The sequence below is a fragment of the Plectropomus leopardus genome, chromosome 1 (assembly GCF_026936395.1).
Source record: "Plectropomus leopardus strain MGB_pleo_1.0 chromosome 1, ASM2693639v1, whole genome shotgun sequence".
NCBI lineage: Eukaryota > Metazoa > Chordata > Actinopteri > Perciformes > Serranidae > Plectropomus > Plectropomus leopardus.
The window spans coordinates 4407940-4435798 of NC_142176.1; the positions used below are offsets into that span (position 1 = coordinate 4407940).

At 39.2% G+C, this 27859-nt stretch overlaps 3 protein-coding genes across 5 annotated transcripts in view; 2 read left to right on the forward strand and 1 right to left on the reverse strand.

The window, feature by feature from the left end:
• LOC148190339 (ankyrin repeat and death domain-containing protein 1A-like) overlaps window positions 1–11526 on the forward strand; it is a 47692-nt gene extending 36166 nt beyond the window's left edge. Inside the window, exons 3-6 of one of the 3 annotated variants that reach the window (XM_088085496.1) lie at window positions 7495–7590; window positions 8009–8210; window positions 9086–9217; window positions 9460–11526. In XM_088085496.1, coding sequence (XP_087941622.1) covers window positions 7495–7590; window positions 8009–8210; window positions 9086–9217; window positions 9460–9521 — 492 coding nt within the window. In that variant the 3' untranslated portion in view covers window positions 9522–11526. Of the gene's footprint in view, window positions 1–6535; window positions 7591–8008; window positions 8211–9085; window positions 9218–9459 lie in introns of all 3 variants that reach the window. The other 2 variants (XM_088085535.1, XM_088085562.1) reach the window with 2 other exon arrangements.
• Window positions 11527–11823: 297 nt separating this feature from the next.
• Window positions 11824–17430, forward strand: LOC121938989 (zinc finger protein 414). Its single transcript, XM_088085401.1, has 5 exons — window positions 11824–11961; window positions 12198–12308; window positions 13995–14100; window positions 15104–15648; window positions 16490–17430. Exons 1-5 carry the CDS (start codon window positions 11910–11912, stop codon window positions 16657–16659), a joined length of 984 nt encoding a protein of 327 aa, XP_087941527.1. The 5' UTR covers window positions 11824–11909; the 3' UTR covers window positions 16660–17430.
• Window positions 17431–18672: 1242 nt separating this feature from the next.
• mtch2 (mitochondrial carrier homolog 2) overlaps window positions 18673–27859 on the reverse strand; it is a 32798-nt gene continuing 23611 nt past the window's right edge. The window contains exon 13 of the mRNA XM_088085438.1: window positions 18673–19828. Coding sequence (XP_087941564.1) covers window positions 19742–19828 — 87 coding nt within the window. The 3' untranslated portion in view covers window positions 18673–19741. The remainder of the gene's footprint in view (window positions 19829–27859) is intronic.

Sequence of the window (27859 nt, forward strand, 5' to 3'; positions counted from 1 at the left end):
CCTTGGGGTTGCAGTATAGAAGTCTAACCAGTTTTATAAAGGAAAAAAAAAAAAAACATACATGTGAGAGCCATGAAGAACGGAATAGCTCTCTTAACCCTGGAACCAAACCAACGAAATAGTACATCCGTGAAGCTCTTTAAGTCCCCCCCCCCCCAAAAAATATATTAATATTATCATGTACAGAACTTAACAGGGAGAGTATTTTGAACAAATATTCAGAGTCAAAAATCAAGTCCTACAAAAACAAAAATCACCAGTCCCCCTTTTACAACAGAATAAAGAATCAGCCCAACTAGGTCAACATTTAGACCATAAATTCTCTAAATGGGGATCATGGTGACACGTTTAACACCTGTATTAATGGGAAGAGTGTCCATCATACCCCTTTAACAGACTATCCAGTCCTTCAAATATTTACCAGTTTAATGTCCTCATTCATATTCCAGTCCAGAAGAAGGAAAAACACGTTAAGATTATACATTATACCCATTGCCTGTGGTATGTAATTTTTACCCTGAGAAAACCAAAACAAATGCAGCAATTACTAAATTTCTTTGTTCCCTTAACCGTATTTAACACAAGATTTGAACCACGTAAACATCACTGTTTGTTATCTGAGAAAAATTAAGTGACTCACGTGGCAGCTCATCTAAATGGAGCCATAAATGGTTCCCCTGTTGACAAGGTACTCAGAGCCGTCCTCACTGTCCCTGCCGGATCTCCATCAGGCCCTCTTTGAGATAAAGTCCTGCTGTAGACAAGATCAATAGGAGTGTCTCATACAAAAGGAAAACGCCCGTAATTACGAGAAGGCAGAAGCCGTGTTCCAATTCAGGGTCTGCATTCTTCGGAGGACGCAGCCCTCGCGGTTCTCTGAGGCGACTCCTTCGGAGGCACCTCCGAAGGCCGCATCAACGGTTGTTAAATGGGACAGTATGATTTCCAGGTTGCGTCACCAGATGTTCCCGCCCTTTTTTATTATATATTTTGCTGGAGGAGGAGGAGAAGCGTCTCTGTCCGCGTCGTAAGCTGATTTATCTCCGGTCCCTCGCTCTACATTCCCATAGCTAGTATGCTAGGTGGCTACGTGTTAGCATTACTAACGTCACATATTATGAATGAAATTATGAGATTTGAATGTTCCTCTCTGTTTCCTCTCGGAGGTGCCTTCGAAGGAGTCGGCTCCGTAGACCGCGTAGGCTGCGTCCTCTGAAGGATGCAGACCCTGAATTGGGACACAGCTAGAGTTTGTTTTTTTAGTAATTTTTAAAGTTGATCCTTTGACAGAGTGTGCCAGTCAGGGCTGGGTTTTATAACTGTCATCTCAAAACGTAACCTTGTGATCAAAAAAAAAAAAAAAAAAAAAAAAATTACGGCTTTATGTGAACTAAGCAGTGTGAAAGAAGAGCTATATACCGAGTCATCGATGGCATATGTATTGATGAGGTGAGCCAGCAGGTTACAAATCCACAGCGACAGGATGTCGCCGAGCAGACGAGGAATCATACCGCTGAAAACAAAGAAAACCACCATTTCAGATTAAAAGAACACAAATATGCGAGGCGAAGTTCTAACGCCAATGCAAAAATTAGAGGACTCGGGACATCCCTGCCTCGTACCCCGGTGTAGGGGGAAACAAGAGGACATGTTCCCATTTGTCAACACTGAGGCCTTGGGGTTATAGTATAGAAGTCTAACCAGTTTTATAAAGGAAAAAAAAAAACATACATGTGAGAGCCATGAAGAACGGAATAGCTCTCTTAACCCTGGAACCAAACCAACGAAATAGTACATCCGTGAAGCTCTTTAAGCCCCCCACCCCCACCCCCCAAAATATATTCATATTATCATGTACAGAACTTAACAGGGAGAGTTTTTTGAACAAATATCCAAACAGAGTCAAAAATCAAGTCCTACAAAAACAAAAATCACCAGTCCCTCTTTTACAACAGAATATAGAATCAGCCCAACTAGGTCAACATTTAGACCATAAATTCTCTAAATGGGGATCATGGTGACACGTTTAACACCTGTATTAACGGGAAGAGTGTCCATCATACCCCTTTAACAGACTATCCAGTCCTTCAAATATTTACCAGTTTAATGTCCTCATTCATATTCCAGTCCAGAAGAAGGAAAAACACGTTAAGATTATTCATTATACCCATTGCGTGTGGTATGTAATTTTTACCCTGAGAAAACCAAAACAAATGCAGCAATTACTAAATTTCTTTGTTCCCTTAACCGTATTTAACACAAGATTTGAACCACATAAACATCACTGATTGTTATCTGAGAAAAACTGAGTGACTCACGTGGCAGCTCATCTAAATGGAGCCGCAAATGGTTCCCCTGTTGACAAGGTACTCAGAGCCGTCCTCACTGTCCCTGCCGGATCTCCATCAGGCCCTCTTTGAGATAAAGTCCTGCTGTAGACAAGATCAATAGGAGTGTCTCATACAAAAGGAAAACGCCCGTAATTACGAGAAGGCAGAAGCCGTGTTCCAATTCAGGGTCTGCATTCTTCGGAGGACGCAGCCTACGCGGTCTACGGAGGCGACTCCTTCGGAGGCACCTCCGAAGGCCGCATCAACGGTTGTTAAATGGGACAGTATGATTTCCTGGTTGCGTCACCAGATGTTCCCGCCCTTTTTTATTTTATATTTTGCTGGAGGAGGAGGAGAAGCGTCTCTGTCCGCGTCGTAAGCTGATTTATCTCCGGTCCCTCGCTCTACATTCCCATAGCTAGTATGCTAGGTGGCTACGTGTTAGCATTACTAACGTCACGTATTATGAATGAAATTATGAGATTTGAATGTTCCTCTCTGTTTCCTCTCGGAGGTGCCTTCGAAGGAGTCGGCTCCGTAGACCGCGTAGGCTGCGTCCTCTGAAGGATGCAGACCCTGAATTGGGACACAGCTAGAGTTTGTTTTTTTAGTAATTTTTAAAGTTGATCCTTTGACAGAGTGTGCCAGTCAGTGCTGGGTTTTATAACTGTCATCTCAAAACGTAACCTTGTGATCAAAAAACAAAAAAAAAAAAAATAGAATTACGGCTTTATGTGAACTAAGCAGTGTGAAAGAAGAGCTATATACCGAGTCATCGATGGCATATGTATTGATGAGGTGAGCCAGCAGGTTACAAATCCACAGCGACAGGATGTCGCCAAGCAGACAAGGAATCATACCGCTGAAAACAAAGAAAACCACCATTTCAGATTAAAAGAACACAAATATGCGAGGCGAAGTTCTAACGCCAATGCAAAAATTAGAGGACTCGGGACATCCCTGCCTCGTACCCCTCAGAGCCATCCTCACTGTCCCTGCCAGATCTCCATCAGGCCCTCTTTGGCCCTCTTTCGTTTTATTGACTAGGTTCAGCTCAGTTCTCTCTCTATTGCTTACATCTCTCCTGCTGGGAGCTTTGGAAAAATAAACTGTTGCCTCTGCTCATGTTGCCCTGAAATGAAGAGAAGACAGAAGTGTTAAATCATGACCTGTGTGTCAGTATTGATGTAACCTCGATAAAATCTGCCATTTTTATGATTTCCAAACGAGGCCGGCTCTGCGCAGGGGCAAGAGGGGGCAGCGCCCCCTCAAATAAATGTCTTGCCCCCTCAAATCAAAGAAAGAAAGAAGAGCTATATACCGAGTCATCGATGCCGTATGTATTGATGAGGTGAGCCAGCAGGTTACAAATCCACAGCGACAGGATGTCGCCAAGCAGACGAGGAATCATACCGCTGAAAACAAAGAAAACCACCATTTCAGATTAAAAGAACACAAATATGCGAGGCGAGGTTCTAACGCCAATGCAAAAATTAGAGGACTCGGGACATCCCTGCCTCGTACCCCGGTGTAGGGGGAAACAAGAGGACATGTTCCCATTTGTCAACACTGAGGCCTTGGGGTTGCAGTATAGAAGTCTAACCAGTTTTATAAAGGAAAAAAAAAAAAACATACATGTGAGAGCCATGAAGAACGGAATAGCTCTCTTAACCCTGGAACCAAACCAACGAAATAGTACATCCGTGAAGCTCTTTAAGTCCCCCCCCCCACAAAAAATATATTAATATTATCATGTACAGAACTTAACAGGAGAGTATTTTGAACAAATATTCAGAGTCAAAAATCAAGTCCTACAAAAACAAAAATCACCAGTCCCTCTTTTACAACAGAATATAGAATCAGCCCAACTAGGTCAACATTTAGACCATAAATTCTCTAAATGGGGATCATGGTGACACGTTTAACACCTGTATTAATGGGAAGAGTGTCCATCATACCCCTTTAACAGACTATCCAGTCCTTCAAATATTTACCAGTTTAATGTCCTCATTCATATTCCAGTCCAGAAGAAGGAAAAACACGTTAAGATTATACATTATACCCATTGCCTGTGGTATGTAATTTTTACCCTGAGAAAACCAAAACAAATGCAGCAATTACTAAATTTCTTTGTTCCCTTAACCATATTTAAGACAAGATTTGAACCACGTAAACATCACTGATTGTTATCTGAAAAAAATTAAGTGACTCACGTGGCAGCTCATCTAAATGGAGCCACAAATGGTTTCCCTGTTGACAAGGTACTCAGAGCCGTCCTCACTGTCCCTGCCGGATCTCCATCAGGCCCTCTTTGAGATAAAGTCCTGCTGTAGACAAGATCAAGAGGAGTGTCTCATACAAAAGGAAAACGCCCGAAATTACGAGAAGGCAGAAGCCGTGTTCCAATTCAGGGTCTGCATTCTTCGGAGGACGCAGCCTACGCGGTCTACGGAGGCGACTCCTTCGGAGGCACCTCCGAAGGCCGCGTCAACGGTTGTTAAATGGGACAGTATGATTTCCTGGTTGCGTCACCAGATGTTCCCGCCCTTTTTTATTATATATTTTGCTGGAGGAGAAGGAGAAGCGTCTCTGTCCGCGTCGTAAGCTGATTTATCTCCGGTCCCTCGCTCTACATTTCCCTAGGCTAGTATGCTAGGTGGCTACGTGTTAGCATTACTAACGTCACGTATTATGAATGAAATTATGAGATTTGAATGTTCCTCTCTGTTTCCTCTCGGAGGTGCCTTCGAAGGAGTCGGCTCCGTAGACCGCGTAGGCTGCGTCCTCTGAAGGATGCTGACCCTGAATTGGGACACAGCTAGAGTTTGTTTTTTTAGTAATTTTTAAAGTTGATCCTTTGACAGAGTGTGCTAGTCAGGGCTGGGTTTTATAACTGTCATCTCAAAACGTAACCTTGTGATCAAAAAACAAACAAAAAAAAAAATAGAATTACGGCTTTATGTGAACTAAGCAGTGTGAAAGAAGTGCTATATACCGAGTCATTGATGGCATATGTATTGATGAGGTGAGCCAGCAGGTTACAAATCCACAGCGACAGGATGTCGCCAAGCAGACAAGGAATCATACCGCTGAAAACAAAGAAAACCACCATTTCAGATTAAAAGATCACAAATATGCGAGGCGAGGTTCTAACGCCAATGCAAAAATTAGAGGACTCGGGACATCCCTGCCTCGTACCCCGGTGTAGGGGGAAACAAGAGGACATGTTCCCATTTGTCAACACTGAGGCCTTGGGGTTACAGTATAGAAGTCTAAATGAGTGTAGAGGAAACACTGATAGTATCAGCTTCCTCTCATCTATCTGTCCCTCCGCTGTGTGTGTGTTCACAGGCTGGTCAGCGCGCGCGCACACACACGCACACACACGCACACACACGCGCACACACACACACACACACACACACCTCCCCTCAGCCCTCAGTAAACATCCAATCACTGTTAGTATGCAAATGAGCCAAGACGAGCCGGACAGTGTGGTTTCAGGTTTCAGGTTTCGGCGTAAGACTTTGAAGAAGCACCTGCGTTTTCTCAGTTATAACAAGCACAGAAATGAGTCCACGTCCACTGCACGTGACAGACTGAGGACAAATGAGCGGTGTTTGACAGACCCCTACATAAAGCCCCGCCCCATGCTGTAGTTCTGCACTGCTTTGTTTCATTTAATCACAGCGGTTTTTCCAAAGCCAGCTTACTTATTTTCCACTCCAGCTTCCTGCAGCTGAGAAAGAGAAAGTTAATGCTGTGTGCTGCGTCTGTTTTTCAGAGCTTTTAAAAAGTGTAGTGCTGCTCCTGCCTGTACTAACAGTAGTAGCAATGATGCTCCTGCTCCTGCTCCTGCTAGTACATCAGAGACAGCAGCTAGCATAACTACTACTTTATTGTGGTCAGGGGGTTTACGTGCCTCAGTGACCTTAAGAGCTATACCAGCAGGAGCTTAGTCTTCAGGTGGGACACCCAAGTTGGACAGGTCTGAAGGTAGAGGCCTGACTAAGTGCAATCCACATCTCTAGATTGGGGTTGGATACATAGCTAACAACCCAATTCAATGAAGAAAACACTGTTACTATAAGCACAGCGGGAAAAAAGTGCTGGAGCATGATGTGTACATATGATGCTCCCTTCACATTTCTGACTGCCCCCTCATATATGCCTGCCTACAACCGGCCCTGGCTTATATCATGAAGTATGGCTGGGGCACCACTCCCCTCTCTGCAAGACATCTACACCACCCGCCTCACCCGAAAGGCCACCACAATTGTGAGCGACGCAAGCCACCCCCGCACACAATCTGTTAGGCCTCCTGCCCTCTGGAAGGAGGTACAGGAGCCTCCGCTCCCGCACTACCAGACTCACCAACAGTTTCATTCACCAGGCTGTGAGACTGCTGAACTCTCTCCCCTCTCTCCCCTCCTGAGGAGAGTTAAGTTATTAATTTTACCTCTCATTTGTGCAATAATAACCCCCACAGCTGCTACAATGTTTTTGTTTACACAGTTCATATACTGGTTATTCTTTTTTTGCACTACACTGTTTACACTGTTTATTTACTGATTATTCTGTTTTTGCACTATTTATTCTGCTGTTTACATTCGGTTTATCTGTTTTCTCTCTACTACACTCATTACTATTTTTGCTCTTGTTTTTTGTTCTTTTGTTTTGTTATATAGACTATATTTTTAATTCTTTAATTCGATTTTTAACTCTGTTGTGCCTGTGCACTTTACTGTTTGCCCTGTCCTGTCTGATATCTGTCAACGCATGGGATAGTGAGAAACGTAATTTCGATTCCTTTGTATGTCAAGTACATGTGAAGAAATTGACAAATAAATCTGACTTTGACTTTTGACTTTGACTTTATTTACGTCTGCGGAAGTTATTCCTTGTGTTGAATAACGGACAGCATAGCTTCTTGTCGATGCTCTTTTATTTTAGCTCCCGTGAAAGCAACCGTACAGTACAGCTATATTGCCTAGAACTACTTTTCTAACGGCTCTCTGTAACACCTACTGTGAAACCCGATCAATGCGCATGTAGACATACGCACGAAAATAGTCCCTGAATAACACACTCACGTGACAACTTCGTTTAACGGAGTAATGTACCTTCTGTTCCCTGTGTTTTATTGGCTGTATGATGCGCACAGCAGGGGAAAACGTGTCTGGAGGTGGCAGCCAGAGGAAACCACGTCATCCTGGTCGACATGATCATCAAAGCTGACCGTTTTTATAAATGGGAGAAGGCGAGTTAAGTTATGTACCATAAACACAAACATCGAATGCTTTCTCTTTTGGAAACTGATGTTTTCTAGTTCATGTGCAGCACTGTTTTAAGGCGTTGTTTTTGGTGTGTGGTTGACAAGTCAGTAAACAGCCAATGCCGACTCCGCACTGACAGTAGCTGAGGCCGGAGTCATGATGTTTTTGGGTTATCCGTCCATTCGCACATCCGATTCTCGTAACTGCAGCTCTCAAGAATGCCTTTAAGGAGTTTTTTTCCCATTTGGCACAAACATCCATCCTAGTTCTCTATAGCAATCACGAGGAACGCAAATTAAGAATGGAGCACTGGTTTTAATATTTATTTGATGTTTTGTGTTAACTTCAGACGTTTTACACACAGTACACCACACTATGTCCACAATGTATGAAAACGTTCAGGATCAGATGAGCAGTGAGCAGGACTCCTGGGTCGGGAGGCCGCTGACCTTCAAGCAGGACCACCAGCCGGAGACGCAGCACCTCCGCTCCGTCCTGTGGAACCTGGCCACCAAGCTGCTCTGCCGCGGCGAGTGGAAGATCCTGGCACAGCACTGGGAATTCAGCGACGCACATATACGAGCGATAGAGCAACAGTGGACAGGTGAGCTCCGCTGACCCCTTGAAATGGTTTAAAATGTAAATGTCTTAAACAATTCAAAACTGTTGGCTCCAGCAGTTTTATACCAGAAAATCATGTAATGATTGGTTTTCTTCAAATTGCTCAGAGCAGGTTTCCCAACCTCTCTTTTAATTCTCCTGACCAGCTGTCGGAGCTCAGCAGCCGAAAAATCGATACGCCTCTCATGTCTGCACAGAAGTATGAGCTGGAGCAGGAGTCGAATAATTCAGCATGAAAACTGAAAGCAGTGAAAAAGTCTGTACATCTAATTCTCGTGAATGTGATATCTTAAGAATGCCTTGAGGGAATTTCCTCAAATTTGGCACAAACGTCAACTTCGAGTCGAGAGTGAACTGTAAAAATTTTGTTGTCAAAGGTCACTGTGACCTTGCGTTTGTGTCATTCTTGTTAACACAATATCTCAAAAAGACCTTGAGGGAGTTTACTCGACTTTGGCACAAACGTCCACTTGGACTCAGCAATGAGCTGATTCCAAATTGGTGGTCCAAGGTCAAAGTTCGAGGTCACTATAACCTCAAAAAGCAAGTTGTTTTGGCCATAACTCCAGAATTCATACACTGATTTTGACAAAATTTCACACAAATGTATAATAGGATGAATTGATGACATTTAATATTCAAAAGGTCAAAGGTCAACCTCACATCAATAGCTCAATATATGAAAATACAACGAGACAGTTTTTGTTCCACATCTTTCTGTTCATGACAAAAATCACAACATTCCTCCAAATCACCTTAATTATCAATAGTTAATAAATATAATAAATACTAAATTATAATAAAATATCATTTTTACGTTATTTTTACATGAACTATGATTCTGAACTGAACTTCTAGGTATGAAAAGCTTTAAGGAGCACGGTCACAGAATGCTGTTAATCTGGCTTCATGGAGTCGTGATGGCGGGCGAGAACCCCATCAAAGGCCTGTACGAGGGGCTGGTTGAGATCTCACGGACCGACTTGGCAGGTGAGCCCATCAGACTGCCCTGTGGAGCTCCGCTGAGTGTTGCATTGTTTCTGAACTCGTGGTAATGTGTCTATATGGTTGGACCAACTACATAAAAAGACTAAAAATGCCCAGTAAGGTAGCATTGAGGTCGTTTTGTGCTTGTGTGTTTCCTGTGAGGTGCTGTGTGTGATGGTTGGATGTGAAGTGGCAGCGTCTGTGATGTTCAGGTGCATTACGTCTCCTTGTTTTTCATCCTCCAGAGTGCATCCGGCAGAAGGCGAACGCAGAGACCAGCTCTCCCAAAATGTGCTCTGCAATGTGACACCAAACACTGTGAGTGACTGTGAAGACGACACAACAAATCCAAGGTTTCAGTTCACTTCTGTTTCCACGAAGCTTTGTATTATCCACAGCATGTTTACACATTCACACAGTGATTCATTGTTTTGGGGTCAGGGAACATGATGGTTGTAAAACTGTAAGATACTTGGTGAAAATGTAAAATAACTTTTTTTTAATGCATGTAGTCAACACCTGCTGGCACTACTCTTATTATAAGGATACTCACAAAGGGCTTTTCTGCACATAATGACAACTTATTATTCATCCTAAATTAATGTGATGCTTTATTCTGCAATTATTCTCAAAGCTTCTCTTCCTTAAACCTTTGCACCCTGGGCAAAATAGGTGCGATTTCTCTTAAAAACATGGGAAAAGAGGCAACCAGCAACTTGGTAAGAAATGCTCCACAAATTGCAAGAAATACTTGGAAACAGATATTTTTTTAAATGTCTAAAGGGGAAAGGTCATTTCTTTATGTTTTTTATTTTTAAATTGTTTGTTAATAAAAAATATTTTCAGGTAATTCTCTTGTAAGTCTTTGCTAATTTCTTTCTAAATTGGGGTTATTTCTTCTTTCTTCGCTCATTGCCTTCATCCCATGTTTTTCAAATCAATTTGTGATGTTGCGCTTGAAGCCGAACTCTTAGCACAGTTTTGACCGTCACTGCGTCACCTTTAAAAAGCAGCTCAAGACCGACTTCTGTACACTTCACTTCATTTACTTTTTCTACTGTTCTATTGTGTCTCTGGTTTTATTAATCTTTTATTGTGAAGTACTTTGTGATGTTTGCTCTCGGACGGTGCTATATAAATATTAACTGTGAGTGTGACGACACCAGCCACGCAGTGCGGCAGCTGTTAGACTTTAAATACACTGTAGACAGCTATGACTGAAAAATATTAACCCTTTGAGACCTGGGCAGACTGGCTTGATTTCTTTCAAAAACATGGGAAGAGGGCAATGAGCGAAGAAAGAAGAAATTACCCAGAAATGAGCAAAAGATCATTAAAATGTACAAGAAAATGACCAGAAAATAAACAAAAAAGGAGACCCCCCCCAAAAAAAACCCAAGCAAATATTAAAAATAATAGCCTAAAGTATATAATTAGAACAATCATAAACGTACAGTTCTCTGGACATTTTCCCCTAGCTTTTATAAAGAAATGATGTTCTTAATTCACTACTGTCTTTCAATTTGCATGACATTTCTTGGCAAGTTGCTCACTTTTTCCATATTTTCAAAAGAATTCAAACCAATTTTCTTAGCATGCAAAGGTTTAAATACTTTTGAAAGGCATTTGAAAGCATCACAAGAAAAGTGATGCCGATCCAGGTCTCTAAGGGTGAACCACAAAAGCACATGAAGCAAAAGCACATGGAAATCTTTTATTATTTTTATTGTTGTTATATAAATTGATGTCAGGTTTTGCACTGTTGTGTTTCCACGGCAACAGCGTTGCATCTTTGTTGGTGGCTTTGCACTCTCTGTTTTTGTGGCCTTACAGAAAAAAAATATAATCTTGAGTGTGAAATTCAGTTTGGGCCATTTTTGTTTGCAGAAAGAAAGAGCATAATGACGACTTTATCTTTAAGGTTAATGGAGGTGAATGGAAACTGTATCTACCCTCATTTATTTTCACAAAGTAATGACATCAGATTTTTTAATTATTTGTTTTGTATATTTGATTGTTTCAGCGAGTATGTTGAGAGTTTTGTTTTCAAGCAGCTGACTTCTAAATCATATGTGTTAGTGAGGTATAAATAGAAGTTTTGTTTACATACATTTTCTGTTCAGACACCATTTAAAAATAACATGAGAGCAGTGAATATTGTATAAATGTTGCTTTTTTTAAAGATCAATGCAATAACTAGACTTTTCTGCACCAGTGAAAATGTATTATTTGTATTTAATGTATAAACTCTCAATGCAGCTATGTACATGATATGTTCATATGATCAATAAAAACTCCACTTTGAACACAAATTTCAATATTGCACTTTTCATCCACAAATCTGGACCATAGTGTAAAAAGAAGACAAAATGAGGAGAATATTATGTTCTTTTTTATTTTTTTTATTTATTTTAGTATTTTTTTATTTCTACCAAACTATATTTCCATTTTATATGTAGCATAAGGATACAAATTAAAGGTAACGATTATTTGTGGAGATAAAAAAAACAAAAGGATACGAATAAATTCAAATTTTCTGAAAATGATTTGTCGCTTTAAAAAGAACCGGAAATACTAGTATGTGTGCCTTGTTTGTCGCACTGCATTCTGGCCCTTGTAGTCCGTCTCTTAACTTCCGGTCATAACTTCCGGTTCTGGTTTTGAATTGGCTGCAGGACTCAACCGCTGCGCCGCAATGATGGCTTCGGGCACCACAGTGCTGCCGAAGGCTGAACACGGAGAAGGAGGTTCGTATTTTAGCTCAAAAAGTGAAGATAGATGCCAAACTCGATACTTTTTTTTATCCCGCTGTGATTTACGAAACGAGACGCTTTGTGACAGAGCTAGCTAGCTAGCTAGCTAACGTTAGCATGCTAACCTGCTCGAGCTCTGTCGCTAGGTTACTAACTTTATTCACACCAGTGTTTCCACCGATCAGGAGTCAAATTAACGACATTTAAACAGTATTATTTTTCATTTTCAGAAAACAAGAGGACTCCGTGTCCGTTTTACGGCTGTCGGCGGGTCTATCCGGACTCTGCCGGTCTGGAGGCTCACATCAAGGATCATGAGATCTCAGCCGAGTCTCTCCCAGGTGAGCTCCAGCTCTGTTTGGTTTCATATTGCGCCAATAAATCCGATAATTCATCAGTTTTTGTACTATTGTGATGTAATGCCAATAGCTCCATGTTAGCTAAATTACCATTTAAAACAAACTTGGTTTTAATCTTCAAAAATAGGCCGAAGATTTGTAAACAAAACCGCCTGCAGAGAACCAACAAACAAAAAACTCTCAGGGATTTGGAGACTTCAAAACGGTTCAAATCATTCACAGAGGAAAAATAAGCCAACTACCACCCAACAGTATTCGAGTTTTTAAAGACTATTTTTTGGCATTTTTGCCTTTATTAGATGGGACAGAAGATTAATAGCATTAAGGGGGAGAGGGATGACGTGCAGCGCGTAGACAGCGCCATCATAGGCCTACATACATATATATATATATATATATATATATATAAAGATATATAGATATACACAGTACGGTGCAAAGGTCTTTGGCCACTTTGAACTTTATTTTAGCAAGGTTATAATGACCATTCATATTTGTTTCTCAGTAGTCTCTTTACTAAATACAACCAGTATACAGCCCTAAAAATGCAAATATTTCAGCATAAAACAACCTCATCAGGCTTAATTTGCAAATATTTCCACTCAGCATGTCCTGCACCCTGTTAGGCAAAATAAGATTTACAATATTAATCCTCTGGTGTATTTAGACCAGGTAGCTTTGAATTGTGTGAGCTACCCGGGGCTGATATTTTGCATTTTGCCGGTTATTTGTATCAGTGTTTTATTTTAATTTTCTCCAATACAATTGAATAAATAAAAAGTGTGCACATTACACTCAGCCAACGGCAGGGAGGCAGCTGCAATACAAAGAAAGTGTCAGCATGGGAGGAACTTTTACTTTGTAAAACATCAGGGAGCTACTTTTATTAATTCATTTTTTATTTAAATTAAAAAGTTGCTGGAAACTTGCTGTACATGATGTTGAAAGTTTGTATGATTCTATGTTTCTCGCTTAATATTGACTTCAGACTTCAGTGTTTTAAAACATTGTACGTGTTATTGATATTCTTTGTATCTTCATAAAGAGACTAAGCCATGAATGTATATATTATGTCCTCATTACAACTTTTCTAAAACAAAAACTCTGGTGACCTAAGATTTTTTGCACAGTACTGTATATATATATATATATATATATATATATATATATATATATATATATATATATATATATATGTACACATATATGTACTTTACAATATAAGTAAATACAAATAAGGTTTATTATTAATTTACAACTGTTAACCCTTTGAAACCTTAGCAAATTGGCTTAATTTCTTTCAAAAACATGGGAATAAGAGAAGAAATGACCAAAAAATTTGTAAGAAATTACAAGTAAGAAAATCATCTAAATGTAAGCACAGAAAAGGGGAAGTTAAGAACGACTATTTTTCTTCTCGTTTTTAGATGCTGGACAACACTGAAACACAATACGCCACTTCACTTTGGAGCTAGAAAAACATACAGTGCAGCCTTGGACATTTTTAAAAGCAGTTTTATTAGCTCAAAGATGATCTGGCCGTGAGTTTCAGGTGTGGTGTAGTTTGGGTTGGACGTTTGAGGGGAGGGAGCTGTGGGAGAATCTGAAGCGTCTGCGCGGTGAAAGAGCCGGCGCGCACCAGGCTGACGCTCTCTGTCCTCTCCTCAGGAAAGGTCTTGCTGTGCTCCACCGTCGGATGCAGCGGTTCCTTCCCCAACATGCAGAAGCTGATGGAACATATGAGGCATCACCACAAACCAAACATATTCTTCCTGTGAGTTTGACGCTGCGTATTCAGCAAGGCTGCAGCAGTTTTTCGTGACACTGTATAGCATGATATGTTTGATTATCGTACATTTGCATTTGTTTATTACAATGGGTCGACAGATTATCAGCCTGACGATCTGTATCAGTGTTTTATTTTAATCATCTCCGATACAGTTAATTAAATAAAAAGTGTGCACATTACACTCAGCCAACAGCAGGGAGGCAGCTGCGATACATGCGGAGAAAGTGTCCGTATGGGAGGAACTTTTACTTTGTAAAACCTCAGGGAGCTACTTTTATTTATTTACTTTCTATTTAAATGAAAAAGTTGCCTGCGCTACATGATGTTGAAAGGTTCAGTTTTGATTAAACATTTGCTAAAAGCATTTAAACAAAGTTTTGTGTTGGAGTTTATTGTATTTCAAATTCAAAATTTTGAGAAGTATTCTCTTTTATATTGTAAACACAAATCAGTTTCAAATTTTGGTTATCAATCTCATTAACTACTAATAATCGATGTGTGTATGGGCTCTAAAAAAACAATATCGGTCGACCACTTCTTGTTACTTTATTGAAAAAAATAAGCAACCGGACGGAGAATCTCACCCGTATGTGCACATCTCCCTCGTTTCTCACCTGCCTGTCGGACTTTTTACTTTTACGTCCATGAATACAAAGGCTTTACGTTTCAAATCTAATTGTTAATTCAGAAAAACAGCCCGTTTGTCAATAATATGTAATAATAATAATAACAATAATAATCTATGTGTATAATCTTATATTGTGATACTGTAAAACCCTGATATTTTCTGAGATGGTTATTGTATCACGAATAACTGATAATGATGCAACCTTTGAATTCAGCAGTGAAATGTTTTCGTCAGGATGTGTAAATTCAGCAGTGAAATGTTTTCGTCAGGATGTGTAAATTCAGCAGTAAAATGTTTCGTCAGGATGTGTAAATTCAGCAGTAAAACACCTTTAATGTGTCGTTTCCTCTTTTCGTGAAGGTGTGAGAGCTGTCGCACAAAGCTGCGATCGTACCGCGGCCTCCTGACTCACCTGCACACCTGCTCCAAAGTGCCACGGGGCAAAGCAAAGCCGACTGAACCGGCGGTCCCGCTGCCCAACCCAAACGAGACCCCCATGGACGTGGACCAGAAGCCCCCACAGCTGGACTCCGTGTCTACACCCCAGCAGCCACCTTCTCAAATCCCAAACCCAGACGGCTCCTTCCCTGCTGCTGTTCTTCAGACAGACTCTGCTGCCCCACCTGTCCTCGGCCCCCCCTTCTCCTCTAATCCCGAGACCGCCCCTCCCCAGCTTGGTCCACCGCAACTCACAGACGCGGCTCCACAACCTCAGATCAAGACCGAAGTCCCTAATCTGCCCCTGCCTTCAAACCTGGACGTCCCGGCGGCAGCCCCCGAGCCCCCTGAGGCCCAGAGTCAGCAGCACCTGACGCAGACCAGGTCTCCTGAGCCCCTCCCACCTGCTCCAGGATCGGCTCCTCGCTCTCCTCCTGTGACCTCCGCAGTCTGGAAGAAGAATCAAGGTGAGCCTCTCACATATAATTTGGTCTTTTTCCTGTAAATAACAATATTTGTAAGTTATTTTTCTCTCTTATATTTGCACCGATGCCTTTATCACGAAGTTTATCTGACAAAATGTCCAAACTGTCAAAGGAAATGAAGTTTCCTGTGAAGCAGCAGTGATGTTTGGACGTCATCAGTCACATTGTGTCCTTTTTTTGACTCAATCAATCAGACTTTTTTGGTGTAGCACTTTTCATACAAACAGACACATTAACACGCTCACATATGCACACAGACACATTCATTTGTGTGTGTGTGACTTTGTGATTAAATAAAGCATTAAGAAATAGAAATACTCCTTAAAACCAGAAACGGAGGAACTGAGGAAAAGCTACCATACGTGAGGAAGCACCAGAGGCAGAATAAAACTTAAAATAAAAGATAAATGACAAAATGAAAAATGACAAAAACAACACGTAAACAAGTAAATAAACTGATAAAATGATATTACTAATAATAAAAGATAAATAAGTAAAATACTCAAACTGTAAATAAGAAGTAAATGACAAGATAACAGCACAAAGTAAAATAAGTAAATAGGTTAAATGATTAAATGTAGTAAAAGTAGTAAAACTTAAAAATGTATTAAAAATAAAATAAAAAGTTCAATTATAAGTCAAACTAAAAAAAAACTTTGCTTTTAAAAACCAGCATGAGCACCGATATAATATATATATATATATAAACGCACTTTAACTGGAGTTACAATGAATCATTCACCCGTCTGTAAAATAACACGGAGGCTGAATCTGGTAAATTCATTTCTTTTGTCGAGACATTAATCTTTCTTTCATCCATCAGGTCTGGCCTGCAGCAGACGCATCCTTTGGGAGCACACGAGAGGGCGGTACACGTGCGTGCAGTGCGGCCACATCGTAACGAACCGTAAGGAAATGACTCAACACATCAACACGAAACACAGCGGTAACAAACCTGCAGAAGACCCGGGCAGCTCTGCCTCTAACACGTAGCGTAGAACCAGGAGGACATTGTGGACGCAGATGTCGTCTTTTTTTTGTCCTCGAGAACTCACCTTCTGTTGATGGGAGTTTCTTTCAAAGGTTTCTGCATAGCCGCGCCTTTTTTCTGAGTTAGAAACCGATTCTTCGTTAGTGATTTCAACTATTCAACATAACTTCAAACGTCCACAAAGCACTGAACAGATTCGTTTCTGCCTGTTGCTTCCAGGCAGCGTGGTCACAGGTGACTTCACCAGTGACCACACTGTGACGTGGACGTGTCCTCTGCACGTATTTGGACACTTTGTGCCGTGAAACATTTCATTAAAAGCAGCACTATTCTGTAACGCAACGACGTAGTTTGTTAATAACAGAATTTAGAGTTGAATTAAGTTTTAGTGAACCACATGAGTTAATACAGCGTTTCCTCCGGGGAAACTGCGGAGATCTGTTAAAGTTTTCCAGATACAAAACGCACTTCATGCTTTTCGAGCCGCTCTCAGGCTGCAGAGGTTGACATCATGGCGACTGTTAAATTGTCTGCAGTTGTAGAGACTCCAATCTGTAATATTTGGTTACTTGTAGGTAAAATCCTGTGACGTCTTTTTTTTTTTTTTTGTCATTTCTTTAAAAAAAACTGTAATGCAACTTTGTCTGTAAAATAGCCGAGTGTGTCTCAGATCGGAGACTGAGTATTGTCGAGTCATTTTAAGAGGTTTTATTGCTGAATGTGCTGTTCTTTTCGCATTTTTGTCAATAAATCAAATGAAAAGACCAACAGAATGATCGTCAGTGTCTCAATTCTGTCTGGTGCTCGAAACGGCTCACAAATAAAGTTACGAGACTGAAGCAATGACGTGAAACAGCTGTTCACCGGAGTTTTTATCAACATGCTGTTCGGACTTTTTTTTTTGACACACTTTTCTGTGACATTTTTGCAATATATTTGATAGCGCATACTGTAGTTTGTTATTTTTTAATTTTTTTTCCACATACTGTCCATACTATTCAGGATTTTTTCAACACTATACTATGACTTTTTTTCCCCCATTTTTTTACATACTGTACTATAACTTTTTTCAAGTTTTTTGACATACTATGACTTTTTTTCCCAATTCTTTGTCGACAACCCATACTATGACTTTTTAAAATTTTTTTATTTCAACTCACTATACTGACGTGTTTCTCCTGACATACTATACTATACTTTTTTTGACATACTTTATTAAGAAACTGCATCTTTCTGTTTTGTTTTGTTTTTTAAAAAATACTAGGCTGTGGCTTTTTTCATACTAGACTCAACTTTTTTTTTTAAAGTTTTTATTTTCCCAAAATACTATACTGACTTTTTTTTGACATACACATTTGTTAAATTGTTTTTGACATGTTATGCAATGACTTCTGTCTGACATGCTATTCTTTGTTTCAGCATACTTTAGTATGATTTTTTTTCAATGTTTTTGACAAACAATACTATGAGATTTTTTTCTTTTTTTTGACAGGCTGTACTATGAAATACAAAAAACACTACTATAACTTTTGTCTGACACACTACTCAGATTTTTATTTGGCATAATGTAGTATTACATTTTTTTTTTTACCATTTTACCATTACTTTTATAAAATATTCAGTGTGCTATACTATGACTTAACTCATACTATTCTATATTTCTTTAAATATTTTTGATATACTTTTCTATGTCATGTAATTTCATAAGGTCATGGCTTAGTATTAATATATTTTGGCAGTATCAGATTGATCATGTAACAGGGTACGAGTCAAAAAACAAATGGTAATAATGGAGTTAACCATTACAGCATTAAGCATATATTTTTTACTTTATTGCCTTGAAACAAAAGATAATGTTAATAAATAATAGACAGAGGAGAAGTTTCTGTTTTAATATCTAAATTATTAACTTTGACTCCTGATCATCTTTTCATTGAGTGTTTCTAAATGCATATACCGTTTCACCTACTTCTAAAACTCTACACTAAACACCTTTACAAGACAGACAAGGTCGAAAAAAAGCCGTTTTTATTTGGGTCAGTCAGAACGAGTTGATACAAGCACACGGCTGCTCAGAGCGCCAAAAAGAAAGTGGTCATCTCAGGCCAGCCTCCATGCGTCTGTACATCCATACATGCTCCTGAACAACATCACCTCCGAGTCCTTTTCGTTAGCACGACGCTCGCCGAGCAGCGAGCTTTGACATAATTAACACATCAAGACAATACCACATGACAAGAGGTCCCACTCGATCACTAACGTGAATTATTAGACATTACCACATGCAGAAGTGCTGTTTTCAAACAAATCCCATTATGTGGATGAAGGGGAGTCATGGTCAATAATTTATATCAAAAAATAAACACGGGGAGGGCTTCACATTGGTCATCCGTGACATTACTCAGACAGGTGAGACAGCGTGAGCTGTCCTAGGTTTTCTACATGTGAGTTTGAATCGCATTTTCTCTCCATCTCACTATCTTACGACGCCACCGTTTCAGTCGGTGCTAGAATTTAGAGTAAAAACCACCGACTCTGTGAACACAGTCGCCAAAAACAGTCCGCTGAAAACTGAATTAAGTTTTAGTGAACCACATGAGTTACGTACAGTATTGACCCCGGGGAAACTGCGGAGATCTGTTAAAGTACTCCAGATACAAAACGCACTTAATGCTTTTCGTTTGCAAAGGTTGACATCATGGCGACTGTTGAATTGGTGTGAAGTTACATTGGTCACATCGGTCATTGATGACATTATTCGGACAGGTTAGACAGCACGAGCGATCCTAGATTTTCTACATGTGGGGTTTAATCGCATTTTCGCTCCATGTCATTATCTTACGACCCCGCTGTTTCAATCTGTAAATTCGTGTTAATAAAACAAAGCCTCCTGATAATTATCTGGAAATTAGTGAGTTTTTATTTGACATGATGGCAAGAAAAAAAATACCCTCATAGTAAACAAGTGCATACAAAAAAAAAAAAGGATTAAGTGCCGACTGTCCGACCTCCAGTTCAGGCAATGCTGATTCTTTTTTTTTGTTTCATTATCACAACTATGTTCAGCTCAGTTCTCTCGAGGCTTTAAAAAAATCTCTTCTGGTCCATTGCGTACATCTTTCCTGCTGGGAGCTTTCGGAAAAATAAACTGTTGCCTCTGCTCATGTTGCCCTGAAATGAAGAGAAGACAGAAGTGTTAAATCGCGGCCTGTGTGTCAGTATTAATGTAACCTACGATAAAATCTGCCATTTCTATGATTTCCAAACGATATACGATGCCATGACGCTTATGATTTTTCAGCAAGGGCTGCAGTCACAGTTTGAAGTACGAGTGCGGTTTGCAAATACTTTTTGAATATACTTTGTTACTTTCTGTAACTTTGTTTCCAGGTTACGGTGAGTTTGATGAGTGTTGGTGGCGGCAGAATTAGCACAGCTTCTATCGCGACAATTTAGGCACATTCGGATCACGGAGCGTACGAGTCAGTTGTTTTTGGGACAAGTCAAATTTGACTTGACTTCAAGTTTGAATTAAATTTTTGCCATACTATAGCCTTGCTTTTTTTTGGGCGATTTTTTGGACATTGTATATCATTGTCTTTTGGGCCATTTTTGCATGTTTAAATGCTATGGCGTGTCTCAGCACGCTATTTTATGCTGGTTAGAGGTGTTTTAAGCTGTTTTTGGGACATGTCATTTTTTGACATTTTTGCCATACTATAACCTTGCTTTTTTCGTAATTTTTGGACATGCTATATTATGGTGTTTTTGGCTATTTTTGCACATTTAAATGCTATGTCGTGTATCAGCACGCTATTTCATACTGTTTTGAGGTGTTTTTAGCTGTTTTTGGGACATGTCATTTTTTGACGTTTTTGCCATACTATAGCCTTGGTTTTTTTTTTGGCATTTTTTTGGACATGCTATATTATGGTGTTTTTGGCCATTTTCGCATGTTTAAATGCTATGGCGTGTCTCAGCACGCTATTTTATGCTGTTTTGAGGTGTTTTAAGCTGTTTTTGGGACATGTCATTTTTTGACGTTTTTGCCATACTATAGCCTTGCTCTTTTTTGGGCGATTTTTTGGTCATTGTATATTATTGTCTTTTGCGCCATTTTTGCATGTTTAAATGCTATGGCGTGTCTCAGCACGCTATTTCATGCTGTTTTGAGCTGTTTTAAGCTGTTTTTGGGACATGTCATTTTTTGACATTTTTGCCATACTATAGCCTTGGTTTTTTTTTGGCGATTTTTTGGACATGCTATATTATGGTGTTTTTGGCCATTTTTGCATGTTTAAATGCTATGGCGTGTCTCAGCACGCTATTTTATGCTGGTTAGACGTGTTTTAAGCTGTTTTTAGGACATGTCATTTTTGACATTTTTGCCATACTATAGCCTTGGTTTTTTTTTGGCGATTTTTTGGACATGCTATATTATGGTGTTTCTGGCTATTTTTGCATGTTTAAATGCTATGGCGTGTCTCAGCACGCTATTTCATGCTGTTTTGAGGTGTTTTAAGCTATTGTTGGGACATGTCATTTTTTGACGTTTTTGCCACACTATAGCCTTGCTCTTTTTTGGGCGATTTTTTGGTCATTGTATATAATTGTCTTTTTGGCCATTTTTGCATGTTTAAATGCTATGGCGCGTCTCAGCACGGTATTTCATACTGTTTTGAGGTGTTTTAAGCTGTTTTTGGGACATGTCATTTTTTGACGTTTTTGTCATACTATAGCCTTGCTCTTTTTTGGGCGATTTTTTGGTCACTGTATATTATTGTCTTTTGCGCCATTTTTGCATGTTTAAATGCTATGGCGTGTCTCAGCACACTATTTTATGCTGGTTAGATGTGTTTTAAGCTGTTTTTGGGACATGTCATTTTTTGACATTTTTGCCATACTATAGCCTTGCTTTTTTTTTTGGTGATTTTTTGGACATTGTATATCATTGTCTTTTGGGCCATTTTTGCAGGTTTAAATGCTGTGGCATATCTCAGCACACTATTTTATGCTGGTTAGAGGTGTTTCAAGCAGTTTTTGGGACATGTCATTTTTTGACATTTTTGCCATACTATAGCCTTGGTTTTTTTTTTGGCGATTTTTTGGGCATGCTATATTATGGTGTTTTTGGCCATTTTTGCATGTTTAAATGCTATGGCGTGTCTCGGCACGCTATTTTATGCTGGTTAGAGGTGTTTTAAGCTGTTTTTGGGACATGTCATTTTTTGACATTTTTGCCATACTATAGCCTTGGTTTTTTTTGGCATTTTTTGGTCATTGTATATTATGGTGTTTTTGGCCATTTTTGCATGTTTAAATGCTATGGCGTGTCTCAGCACGCTATTTTATGCTGGTTAGAGGTGTTTTAAGCAGTTTTTGGGACATGTCATTTTTTCACATTTTTGCCATACTATAGCCTTGTTTTTTTTTTGGCGATTTTTTGGACATTGTATATTATGGTGTTTTTGGCCATTTTCGCATGTTTAAATGCTATGGCGTGTCTCAGCACGCTATTTTATGCTGGTTAGAGGTGTTTTAAGCAGTTTTTGGGACATGTCATTTTTTGACATTTTTGCCATACTATAGCCTTGGTTTTTTTTTTGGCGATTTTTTGGACATGCTATATTATGGTGTTTTTGGCCATTTTCGCATGTTTAAATGCTATGGCGTGTCTCGGCACGCTATTTTATGCTGGTTAGAGGTGTTTTAAGCAGTTTTTGGAACATGTCATTTTTTGACATTTTTGCCATACTATAGCCTTGGTTTTTTTTTGGCGATTTTTTGGACATGCTATATTATGGTGTTTTTGGCTATTTTTGCATGTTTAAATGCTATGGCGTGTCTCAGCACGCTATTTCATGCTGTTTTGAGGTGTTTTAAGCTATTGTTGGGACATGTCATTTTTTGACGTTTTTGCCACACTATAGCCTTGCTCTTTTTTGGGCGATTTTTTGGTCATTGTATATAATTGTCTTTTTGGCCATTTTTGCATGTTTAAATGCTATGGCGCGTCTCAGCACGCTATTTCATACTGTTTTGAGGTGTTTTAAGCTGTTTTTGGGACATGTCATTTTTTGACGTTTTTGTCATACTATAGCCTTGCTTTTTTTTTTGGTGATTTTTTGGACATTGTATATCATTGTCTTTTTGGCCATTTTTGCATGTTTAAATGCCATAGCATGTCTCAGCACACTATTTTATGCTGGTTAGATGTGTTTTAAGCTGTTTTTGGCACATGTCATTTTTTGACATTTTTGCCATACTATAGCCTTGGTTTTTTTTTGGCGATTTTTTGGGCATGCTATATTATGGTGTTTTTGGCCATTTTTGCATGTTTAAATGCTATGGCGTGTCTCGGCACGCTATTTTATGCTGGTTAGAGGTGTTTTAAGCTGTTTTTAGGACATGTCATTTTTTGACATTTTTGCCATACTATAGCCTTGGTTTTTTTTTTTGGCGATTTTTTGGACATTGTATATTATGGTGTTTTTGGCCATTTTCGCATGTTTAAATGCTATGGCGTGTCTCAGCACGCTATTTTATACTGGTTAGAGGTGTTTTAAGCAGTTTTTGGGACATGTCATTTTTTGACATTTTTGCCATACTATAGCCTTGGTTTTTTTTTTTGGCGATTTTTTGGACATTGTATATTATGGTGTTTTTGGCCATTTTCGCATGTTTAAATGCTATGGCGTGTCTCAGCACGCTATTTTATGCTGGTTAGAGGTGTTTTAAGCAGTTTTTGGGACATGTCATTTTTTGACATTTTTGCCATACTATAGCCTTGGTTTTTTTTTTTTGGCGATTTTTTGGACATGCTATATTATGGTGTTTTTGGCCATTTTCGCATGTTTAAATGCTATGGCGTGTCTCATGCAGCTATTTTATGCTAGTTAGAGGTGTTTTAAGCAGTTTTTGGGACATGTCATTTTTTGACATTTTTGCCATTCTTTAGCCTTGGTTTTTTTTTTTTGGCGATTTTTTGGACATGCTATATTATGGTGTTTCTGGCTATTTTTGCATGTTTAAATGCTATGGCGTGTCTCAGCACGCTATTTTATGCTGTTTTGAGGTGTTTAAGCAGTTTTTGGGACATGTCATTTTTTGACATTTTTGCCATACTATAGCCTTGGTTTTTTTTTTTTGGCGATTTTTTGGACATGCTATATTATGGTGTTTTTGGCTATTTTTTCACATTTAAATGCTATGTCGTGTATCAGCACGCTATTTCATACTGTTTTGAGGTGTTTTAAGCTGTTTTTAGCACATGTCATTTTTTGACATTTTTGCCATACTATAGCCTTGGTTTTTTTTTTTTGGCGATTTTTTGGTCATTGTATATTATTGTCTTTTTGGCCATTTTTGCATGTTTAAATGCTATGGCGTGTCTCAGCACGCTATTTCATACTGTTTTGAGGTGTTTTAAGCTGTTTTTAGGACATGTCATTTTTTGACATTTTTGCCATACTATAGCCTTGGTTTTTTTTTTTTGGCGTTTTTTTGGTCTTTGTTTTTTATTGTCTTTTTGGCCATTTTGCATGTTTAAATGCTATGGCGTGTCTCAGCACGCTATTTCATGCTGTTTTGAGGTGTTTTAAGCTATTGTTGGGACATGTCATTTTTTGACGTTTTTGCCATACTATAGCCTTGCTCTTTTTTGGGCGATTTTTTGGTCATTGTATATTATTGTCTTTTGCGCCATTTTTGCATGTTTAAATGCTATGGCGTGTCTCAGCACGCTATTTCATGCTGTTTTGAGGTGTTTTAAGCTGTTTTTGGGACATGTCATTTTTTGACATTTTTGCCATACTTTTGCCTTGGTTTTTTTTTTGGTGATTTTTTGGACATGCTATATTATGGTGTTTTTGGCCATTTTCGCATGTTTAAATGCTATGGCGTGTCTCAGCACGCTATTTTATGCTGTTTAGAGGTGTTTTGAGCTGTTTTTGGGACATGTCATTTTTTGACATTTTTGCCATACTATAGCCTTGCTTTTTTGGTCATTTTTTGGACATTATATATTCCATGGTCCAACGTCAAAAAACGACATGTCTCAAAAACAACTTAAAACACCTCAAAACAGCATAAAATATGGTGCTGAAACACACCATTGCATATGAACATGCAAAAATGGCCAAAATTACCGCAATATATGTTACAGGCGTCAGTGTTGTTTTTGGTTGTTGTTCGTATTGGGGTTGTGGCGGACTCGTTTTTCAGGCAGCGTGACTGATGATGTTATCGGAGGTTCGCCACATCGTCGGGTATTCCTCTCTTTCGCACCTTGGGGTGTCCCCTCTGCCTGTGGCTCTTTTCTCCTCCTGCTGCTGCACGCCTTCCTGCCGACCAGTCGGGTGGTGCCCGTGGTCCCTCCTTCCTCCCTTTCGATGAGTGCTTCCTCCAATCATGTGTTTTTCTTTTGTCTATTTAAGTCCACCGTACCTTTGCCGGGGCAGCTGTTCTTACCCATGAGCAGTTCGCCTCGGTGTTGTGCTGGCGAGATCAATGTAAACTCGTGATTGTTAACTCCGTAGTTCATGTTAATTTGTGTACGAGGGAGCTGGGCTCTAGATTAGCTTTCATTGTATTTCATGTTTAACACATGTTGGCGTCGCACCACAGCTAGGTAACTATTTGTCTAACACACTAGGCCTTACGGAGGGTTGTGCTATTTGTGTTTTGGGCAACAAGAGAAGTTGTAGTAAGCAGCGAGATGGATTTGGTAGGCTTAAGAAGGTTTTTTTGGGTTTATTGATCTGCCACCACCGTCTCCCTTTGATAGTTTGTATGTGTATGTGCTGCCCATTTGATGCTGGGCAAGTTCCCTCATTCTTACTCTTGTACCGAACAATAAATGGTTTTCCCGCCGGTTTAACACCACAGCGCTGTGTTGATTCCTTTGTCCCTAAACTTAGCATCTGTGGGTTGTGAAAATATACAATATCCAAAAATAACCAAAAATGTAAGGCTATAGTATGGCAAAAATGTCAAAAAATGACATGTCCCAAAAACTGCTTAAAACACCTCTAACCAGCATAAAATAGCGTGCTGAGACACGCCATGGCATTTAAACATGCAAAAATGGCCAAAAACCCCATAATATACAATGTCCAAAAAATCGCCAAAAAAACTATATTAGAGTATGGCAAAAATGTCAAAAAATGACATGTGCCAAAAACAGCTTAAAACACCTCTAACCAGCATAAAATAGTGTGCCGAGACACGCCATAGCATTTAAACATGCGAAAATGGCCAAAAATACCATAATATAGCATGTCCAAAAAATCGCCCAAAAAAAAAAAACCAAGGCTATAGTATGGCAAAAATGTCAAAAAATGACATGTGCCAAAAACAGCTTAATACACATCTAACCAGCATAAAATAGTGTGCTGAGACATGCCATGGCATTTAAACATGCAAAAATGGCCAAAAACACCATAATATACAATGTCCAAAAAATCGCCAAAAAAAAAAAAACCAAGGCTATAGTATGGCAAAAATGTCAAAAAATGACATGTCCCAAAAACTGCTTAAAACACCTCTAACCAGCATAAAATAGCGTGCTGAGACATGCCATTGCATTTAAACATGCGAAAATGGCCAAAAACACCATAATATAGCATGTCCAAAAAATCGCCAAAAAAAAAAAACCAAGGCTATAGTATGGCAAAAATGTCAAAAAATGACATGTCCCAAAAACTGCTTCAAACACCTCTAACCAGCATAAAATAGCGTGCCGAGACACGCCATAGCATTTAAACATGCGAAAATGGCCAAAAACACCATAATGTAGCATGCCCAAAAAATCGCCAAAAAAAAACCAAGGCTATAGTATGGCAAAAATGTCAAAAAATGACATGTGCCAAAAACAGCTTAAAACACATCTAACCAGCATAAAATAGTGTGTTGAGACATGCTATGGCATTTAAACATGCAAAATGGCCAAAACACCAAAAAATACAAAGTCCAAAAAATCGCCAAAAAAAAAAAAACAAGGCTATAGTATGGCAAAAATGTCAAAAAATGACATGTCCCAAAAACTGCTTGAAACACCTCTAACCAGCATAAAATAGTGTGCTGAGATATGCCACAGCATTTAAACCTGCAAAAATGGCCCAAAAGACAATGATATACAATGTCCAAAAAATCACCAAAAAAAAAAGCAAGGCTATAGTATGGCAAAAATGTCAAAAAATGACATGTCCCAAAAACTGCTTAAAACACCTCTAACCAGTATAAAATAGCGTGCTGAGACATGCCATAGCATTTAAACATGCGAAAATGGCCAAAAACACCATAATATAGCATGTCCAAAAAATCGCCAAAAAAAAAACCAAGGCTATAGTATGGCAAAAATGTCAAAAAATGACATGTGCCAAAAACAGCTTAAAACACATCTAACCAGCATAAAATAGTGTGCTGAGACATGCCATGGCATTTAAACATGCAAAAATGGCCAAAAACCCCATAATATACAATGACCAAAAAATCGCCAAAAAAAACCAAGGCTATAGTATGGCAAAATGTCAAAAATGACATGTCCCAAAACTGCTTAAACACCTCTAACCAGCATAAAATAGCGTTGAGACATGCCATTGCATTTAAACATGCGAAATGGCCAAAAACCCCAAAAAAAAGCATGTCCAAAAACTCGCCAAAAAAAAAAAGCAAGGCTATAGTATGGCAAAAATGTCAAAAAATGACATGTCCCAAAAACTGCTTAAAACACCTCTAACCAGCATAAAATAGCGTGCCGAGACACGCCATAGCATTTAAACATGCGAAAATGGCCAAAAACACCATAATATAGCATGTCCAAAAAATCGCCAAAAAAAAAAACCAAGGCTATAGTATGGCAAAAATGTCAAAAAATGACATGTCCCAAAAACTGCTTAAAACACCTCTAACCAGTATAAAATAGCGTGCTGAGACACGCCATAGCATTTAAACATGCGAAAATGGCCAAAAACACCATAATATACAATGTCCAAAAAATCGCCAAAAAAAAAACCAAGGCTATAGTATGGCAAAAATGTCAAAAAATGACATGTCCCAAAAACTGCTTAAAACACCTCTAACCAGCATAAAATATCGTGCCGAGACACGCCATAGCATTTAAACATGCTAAATGGCCAAAACACCATAATATAGCATGCCCAAAAAATCGCCAAAAAAAAAAACCAAGGCTATAGTATGGCA

Excerpts from the sequence above, each read along its gene's own strand:
- LOC121938989 (XM_088085401.1), top strand. The coding sequence starts at position 11,910 with ATGATGGCTTCGGGCACCACAGTGCTGCCGAAGGCTGAACACGGAGAA. Across the intron at positions 12,309-13,994 it reads CTCAGCCGAGTCTCTCCCAG|GAAAGGTCTTGCTGTGCTCC; the intron begins GTGAGCTCCAGC and ends TCCTCTCCTCAG. Across the intron at positions 15,649-16,489 it reads AGTCTGGAAGAAGAATCAAG|GTCTGGCCTGCAGCAGACGC; the intron begins GTGAGCCTCTCA and ends TTCATCCATCAG.